At 43.6% G+C, this 7,519-nt stretch overlaps 1 protein-coding gene across 5 annotated transcripts; it reads right to left on the bottom strand.

The window, feature by feature from the left end:
- Positions 1-1,672: 1,672 nt before the first annotated feature.
- LOC120784723 (zinc finger protein 236) lies at positions 1,673-7,241 on the bottom strand. Of its 5 annotated transcripts, none has more exons than XM_040118757.1 (3): positions 7,131-7,241; positions 3,723-6,140; positions 1,673-2,833 (listed from the first exon to the last, which is right to left on the bottom strand). In XM_040118757.1, the coding sequence occupies exons 2-3, from the start codon at positions 6,114-6,116 to the stop codon at positions 2,492-2,494; spliced, it is 2,736 nt and encodes a 911-aa protein (XP_039974691.1). In that variant the 5' UTR covers positions 6,117-6,140; positions 7,131-7,241; the 3' UTR covers positions 1,673-2,491. The 5 variants fall into 5 exon arrangements, with proteins under 5 accessions (XP_039974691.1, XP_039974692.1, XP_039974694.1 ...); XM_040118758.1 differs by lacking the exon at positions 7,131-7,241 and adding an exon at positions 6,813-7,055; XM_040118760.1 differs by lacking the exon at positions 7,131-7,241 and adding an exon at positions 6,863-7,055.
- Positions 7,242-7,519: the final 278 nt, after the last annotated feature.

Here is a 7,519-nt window from a genome sequence, read left to right as displayed (position 1 = left end):
ACAGTCAGACAAAGTAACCAGATGGAAATGATTTTCTTTGGGACCCTGCGGGGTCTGTATATTCCTCAGTGAATACACTGAGCATGTTTGATTAATAGTAACATAACTTTATTTATATATCATGTAGAGACAAGCTGAGAAAACCAGCTGAAAGTGCTGATGTGGGGCTTTCACACAATATTTCATCTATATTGGAAGGCTAATTAATTTAAAAAAAAATTCAAGACATTTTAAAAACTAAACTATTAATAATTTCAATGGAATACATGGACTTTTAAAGAAAAAGGCACAAAAACAAGATGGGTTAAACTCAATTTACATATAAATAGATTGTATTATAGTTTTGTCTCTTACAATTTTCTGCTCTATTTGTGTGTATGAATAGTAAAACAATATTTTGCATTCTATTTTGAGAGTTTATCGGTAAAAAAATTTTTTTGCAATGACAGTTAAAAGTCGCTAGACAAAGACAAAAATGAATGCATAGAAAGTCGACAAAAAATAACCAGAATTAACCTGGACACGACCTGGAAAATCAAAGTATTTCATCAAATTGATGCAACAATCCTGTAAATCCAGTATCACCATAAAGCAGACTCGCTCATGTATTTGCATCTTTTGCCCACAATGGCACACTACAAAGGAAGGGATCTTGTCATAGCAAGTATCGACAAGAGGAACAATTACAGCAACCAATAACTCCTAAATTAACATATGGGCATGTGAGTATTGTTTTAAGATAGATGTGAACAAGTGTAAACTGATCCATTAAATGTGTAGCTACCTTGCAATAAATGCAGCTGACAGTTGAAAATGTCACATTGTTTTACTGTATATATTGCCACATTGCCCACAAACAATGTTTATTCTATTCAACTTTGTTATTTATAATTTGTCTGTAGGTCGTTTGCAGCCCAAAAGTCTCTTCCGTAACTAACAACACTCCTTCCATGAGCTACAAGTTAGGTACTCAGTTATAGGTAAAACAGTTCAAGTAAAATGTATTAAACATCTGTTCTTATGGTTTTACCAGAGCAAATACTCCACTATCTCCAACACCAGACTGACCCCCAGCAGCATTCTCTCCATTCTCAGAGAGACTGCTTGGTTAACCTTTGCTCCCAACACCCTCTACACCACTCTCCTTCCACTAACCCTCTGTAAAAGTGAGTTTGTCAAACTAGAAGACAATGGAGCTCAGTTCAGGCCTTCCAGCATGCCAAAGCATCTATGTCCGCACAATGGCCAGAGTAGAAATAAGGAATGGGACAGCCATGAGGACCCATTTAGCTCTTTTGAGCGATACAGTATTTAATAAGTTATCTTGAGCTTAGCTCTGTTAGGCTTCGTGGCTTAAATGGAGCAGAAAATTGAGAGTGTAAAAAACAGAGGACTTGCTTACAAACTTAATTACTCCCTGGAGGCAGTCCAAGTGGTCAGTTTGCATGCCCCAGCAGACACATATCCGATATATTCTTGTTTTTTTTCCACAAAGATCCATGTAAAGTCTTGTCTTTGGAGATTAATGCAGAGAAGAGAGTCAACTTGGAGAAGCAGCTTAAATTAGCCGAGAGATATGGACCTTGGCCCTAGTGGTCATTACAAACAAGACAAGTTATATATGAGTAAAACCTTTTTATGAAAAAGCCACATGAAATATGCTTAGATTCTTTAAACATCTGTATGGTGAAGACGACAAAGTGGAAGAACACTGAAATAAAAAAATATGACAAAGGTTACAGTTACAGTTTACAGTCAAAGTTTAATTCAAATAAGTTAACATAATTCACATAAAACAAACAGTCTGAATATAGTGTTTATGTTAGAATAACTCATACATTTGGTCAAACTCTTACATGATATGGATTAAACACATAAAATCAACAGCTGCAACAAAAAAGTAAGCATCTTCATTCACAATGTAAAAAAAGTGAATACTGAGTTCAAATAAAACAAGTGCAAATGACTCACAGTGTCTCTGACGGTAAGAAAGATAGATTACATCTTTCACATAAGATAGTGCAGCTCTTACAAATAGTACTCTTTATATACAAGTAGAGCAGAGAATAGTTTAGAGTAAATAAGTTATTCTTTTCTGAGCACTTCAGGGTTTTATCATGGATTGTATGGGAATGCAACTTCATGGGTGCATGTTAGCGGTCTTATATTTAATAATATTTTGAACTCACATAAAAACCATGATTTGAAGCATGAACTTTCCCTTTTATATATGCAACTTCTTGCAGAGGGAAAGCTAATTCAAAATCATGTATGACTTTGAAGGCTGTAGTTTTGGCCCATTAAATGGAATGGGAATAACATACATTCATATAAATAAATTACCATTAAAAACATTGAACTAAATATTGCAAGTGCTCCCTTCTTTGAATGTAACTTGATGAGGAAAGTTTAGTGTGTCATCAGAGTTAGATATGATCACCATGCCAAAACGTCTCCATACGTAACTCCCTTCAATTTGGAGTCAAACTCTTTAAGTTTCCATTTCAGACTCTGAGTTATCTAAGTTAGACACAGTGGAGCTGTACCATTCTGCACTCTCCTCTTCCTCCCGCACTCCAGGTACGCCACCGCCTCCTCTGTCTCTTCTCTCATTCAGCATTTCCATGGCTACTTGGTGGTAGGGATGTTTGCGTTTGGTGTGTCGGCGTAGTGTGTTGCGCTCGGCGAAGCGCGTGTGGCAAAGTTGGCACTGGTAGGGTTTCTCTCCGGTGTGTACCCTTTGGTGGCGCTGGAGCTCGCCGGCCTCCCTGAAGCGTTTGGCACAGATGGGGCACACGAAGTTCCTCTGGCCTGTGTGGATGTGCTTGTGTCTCTGTAGAGGAAAACAGTAAATACTGTATTTTAACATTTTAACATTTATTAACACTTATAATCCTTGTTATTGAGTACTTATTTATGAAAAGGGTCGCTGTAATGATGTTGTAGTGATGAACCTACAAAAAATTATCCCCCGTCTTTGCCGTCCCCCTCAGCTCTATGGAGTTTAGCGGCATCTTTCAATGCATTGCTGTGATTTCCCAGCAACTTGACTGTTTTGGTTCACTCTCACCTGCTGGCAGCTGTTTGCATCAGAAAATCAGAAAAGCTCTACAACCCATTGTTAACTACCTGCCCATCACCAAACTTAGTAGGCGGAAATAAACATGACTCCAGTTGACTGCCAATGTAGCTCTGTGTCTGCTGAATGCGTAAGTAGGTAACTTTTGCTAACAAGTTAGCCATAACAACTTGAAAGATAATATGTCAGAATTTGTCAATGAATCGATTAGTTGATCGACAAAAAAAAGGAATCAGCTATTATGATAATCACTTATCATTTTAGTAATTTTTCAAACAAAAATGTCCAATACTTACAGGTTGTAGCTTCTTAAATGTGAATGTTTCCTGTTTTCTGTTTTATATCATTGTATACTGAGTATCGTTGGTTTTTGGACTGTTGGTTGGGACAAAACCAGTTGATGGAATATGTCAGCTTTGGCTCTTTGTAATTGTGATGGGCTTTTTCTGAATCAATTAACAGATTAATCTAGAAAAATACTGGCAGATTAATCAATAAAGGAAATTAATCATCAGTTGCAGCCCTAGTTCGGAGGTTGTTTCCGTTGCTCCCAAGTTGCTCCCAAGTTACTCTCACTGCACTAAGAATTTTTGACATCTGTTCATGTGACTTCTGTTATTACTAACACTGCTAATGGACTGACCTGCAGATGGCTGGAGCGTTTGAAGGCTTTGCCACACTGCTGGCAAACGTGAGGCTTCTTCTGTGAGTGAGTGATGGCATGGCGCTCAAGGTCGGAGAGGTAAAAGAAGACCCGCGGGCACAGCTGGCAGTATAGTACCCTGCGGGAGCCCATGGTATTGGGTGATGCCGCTGGAGAGAGGGGATCCAGGGGGTCGAGGGGGTCGAGTTTACCAGATTGGAGTATGGGTCCAATGGGAGGGGATGGTGGGGCAGCTGTGTTTGAGAAGTAAAGATGGTCATCCAGAGGCAAATGTTCTGTGTGCAGGTCTGAGGGGTCAAAATTGTGCTCTGAGGCTGGTGATTGGGCTTCTGCCTCTGAGCTGGGCTGAGCTGAAAGGTCATAGGTCAGACTGGCAGACTGTGGGTATGGAGTGGATGCTGTAAAAGCTGATGGCTTGTTGTCTTCATTTGAGACTTCTTCGGTAGATATGGCTTCACTTCCAGGGTTTGAATCGGAAGAGGTGATCTGTGTGTGGATGACGGGAGTCATGCTGTGGTGGTCATTCTGGAGAACAGGGCTGGACGAAGAGACAGCGAGAGAGGTGAGAACAGACCCGGAGTTTACGTTATTCACTCCTGACAGGATAACAGGGGGGTCATTGGCGCTCAGTCTAATGACGGGGTGAGACAGCGTGGGCAGAGGTGATCCCAGCGTGTTGACCTGACCAGAGGACAAAGGGAGGGAGACCGGGGCTGATGCTGCAGTGATCTGGGCCAACTGACCTGTCGAGGGATCAAGGACAGCGATAGGGGTGGAGGTAGAGGCAGAGTCACCAGAGGAAGAGGGTACAGAGGAGAGGAGAAGAAACATGGGTGTGGAAGCACCAGGTGAGGTCTGAGTGACAGAGAGGGGAAGCGAGAGACCCACGGGAGCAGAGGACAGCTGAGAAGAGGAAGAGGAGGACGACAAGAGGAGAATAGGAGCATTGTTTGAAGGGTTTGTGAGGATCTGAATGGGCTGGCTGGGGACTGACATCTCAGAGGAAGGGGACAGAACAGCACTAGCCTCCTGAACAGCTTTAATGCTTGGCTCTGCGGCCTTTGAGGGATCTGAGTTCTTAGTCAAACTTGTGAAGACCTCTGGAGCTTTTGTCTGATCAGCACCTAGTGATAGTGAATCAGTAGCAGGCGCTGGTGAGGGGTAAAGATCATCAGAAGGTGCATTTAGTGCATTATCTAAACTTTGGCTGAGACTAGGATCTACTAACTGTGACGACCCCTTTCCTTCTACCTCTGCGGAATTAGGCTGATCTGACTGGGGATCCTCTGACGTGGATGCATCGACTTGCGGCACTTTGAGTCCATCTGGACTGAGAGTATACGGGATTCCCTGGTCGTCTATGAGAAGAATGTTTTCCGTGTCAGAGTCTATTGAGGAGAGGGAGGTGAAAACAGAGGTAGAAAAGAAAGAGGGAGACAGAAGAGAGTCTTCAAGTGTATTCGTGCCATCCATACACAGCACAGAGTCCTCTTTATCATCATCGTCCTCTTCTACTATGTCTCTGTCTCCTTCTCCCTCATATTCATCTACTTCCATAATCAGTGAGGTCTCACAGCCAGAATCGTCCAGAAAGCGCCCACCCCTCCTCTCTGGACTCTCTCTTTTCTTGGGCAAAGTCAGGTCCAGTGGTTCCGTCTGTTCCTCCATTACCACCGCATCAAACGTTTTACATGACTTCAAGTCCATTCCTTGCAAAATTAGAGGAATATTTACCTCAGTTTCTCTCTCTGTAGTTTCCTCTTTAATCACCTTCTGGCTCAGTATTTTAACAGTATTATAAGGAGTTTCTGACCTATGAGTGTGTATGGTTTTAGCATCCAAAACATCTCTCTCTTTGCACATTTTATCCGCTCCCTCGGTCTCTGTCCCATGGAATGATTGTGGTTTAGGTTCTTCAGTCTTATTATGAGTAACTTCCTTGAGCTTCCTTGAGACCAAAACAGGTCTTCTGAAATGTGAGCGAGCAAAGTCTTTGGTCAGGCTGATGGCGGAGTTGTTGATTGGCCTCTTGCACCGTGGGGGAACAACAATTTTGATTCTGATTGGTTGGCTCCGCAGAACAGGCACTCCAGTCTTTACTGTAATTGGCTGCCTGAATCCACCAATCCTACTTGTTTCCTGAGAGGCTGGCTTAGATTTCCCGCCCACCTCTGGCTTTTTCCCATTGACTGAAGGAGCATCTTGTCTGATGATGGTCACTGCTGCTTTGACAGGGCATGGCTGGAGGTTACCTGGTACAGTACTGAGTGAAGTTTTGTCCTTTGTCACTGGCCCTGAACCCTCTGCACACCGGCTGCCATTTTGGACATCCAGGCTGCCACCGGACAGGACTGAAACCAACTGAGAATCCATTTTGGGGCATACCTACTTATATTTCTATAAAATAGAGATAAAATAATAAATTAGAAACTCAGAGTAGCAACATTAATATAAAAAATAAATACATTTCGTGGTAGCAAAGTCGGGGAATTAGATACATATCCTGTGGTTGGCTGGAAAAACTGAATGTCTGGTGATTACTGGGGTCAAGTTCAGTAGAAAAAAAGCCAATAATCATCACTGATTTTGTGGTACTACTAGAAGCCTACAGATGAAGCGGATTGAGCCCCCTTATCCCTCAGTCCGAAACTGATGAGCGACTCACATGACCCGCACCCCCGCCACCTCAACATAGGACCGTCCTGTTAATTGTGCTGGTTGCCTCGCATGATCCTAAATCACAGCTCGGCGAATTTTCATACCGAGGGGTCGACCGGAGGCGCCGATTGTTCAGAGAAACGAACCGGAGTACAGAAGGGTCCCAATGGTGTGAGCGAAACAACGTTTCCTCTCTCATACTCCTACCATCCACACGCAACACTAATAATAAAAACGGTTCATTTAACATTCGTGATTCAAATTCCGTTTGGTTTGCACCACTAGCCTGTTCTGAAATGTTTCTGGAGATGAACCGAGGAGCACTGTCCGTGGAGGACGCCATTACGCACAGTCCTAGGTCCGAAACGCCAATATCATTACGGTGCGTGTGCGCCTTGACAGCTCTCGGACCTGGGGCAACGCCAACACCAACGCGTCGCTCGGAGTAGAGAAACATGTACATTTACAGACAATCGCGGTGTGGAGCGGATCCTTCCCGTAGCACCGGAGCTTCCTCGGACCTACAGCCAGCCATTTTAGAGCCGAGGGTCCGAGACGCCGAAAGCGCAGCCCGGCAGCTTTAGGAAAAACTTTCCCGGCGCGCCGTCATTTGTTCAAGCCCTGCCGTCAGAGCCGGCGTAGGACGCGCCGGACACGCTTTCGATACATTTAAAACTGTATTTTAAACTATACTCCACCCATACGCCCGCTGCATAGGGACTGGCTTACCCGAGCTGTGGATATTTCCGGAGGACCAAATATGACTGTGCAGTGTAAAGGGTGATGCTGCGAATGCTGAGGGAGGGAGGGGTCAAGGGGAGTTGCTATGGTGTCGCAGCCTACCGGGTCCGACCAGTAGCCATGTTCAGCCTATGAGTACTGTTGAACCTGCAGCCTGCGAAGGAAGGCGCTGTGTGCGCCTGAGAGTCAGAGTGATGGGCGGGAAAGCAAGAGACGGCGCTGGAGGATGGAGAAAAATGGACATGAACTCACACGGCAGGATTTATGTGCAATAAAAAAAAAAAAGAAAGGAAGCCAGAGAGCGAACCATTTTGACATGATTTTATTTCAAATCACTCACATCGTTAATACTTACAAGCCTCAAGACTTGATGCGTC

Source organism: Xiphias gladius, chromosome 22 (genome assembly GCF_016859285.1).
Source record: "Xiphias gladius isolate SHS-SW01 ecotype Sanya breed wild chromosome 22, ASM1685928v1, whole genome shotgun sequence".
Lineage (NCBI taxonomy): Eukaryota > Metazoa > Chordata > Actinopteri > Istiophoriformes > Xiphiidae > Xiphias > Xiphias gladius.
The sequence above is the reverse complement of the archived record's forward strand: the minus strand, read 5'-3'. Positions and strand labels throughout refer to the sequence as shown.

Coding starts and splice junctions, on each gene's coding strand:
- LOC120784723 (XM_040118757.1), bottom strand. CDS start 6,116: ATGGATTCTCAGTTGGTTTCAGTCCTGTCCGGTGGCAGCCTGGATGTC. Junction 2,834..3,722: donor AACGCTCCAGCCATCTGCAG/GTCAGTCCATTA, acceptor TTTCCTCTACAG/AGACACAAGCACATCCACAC.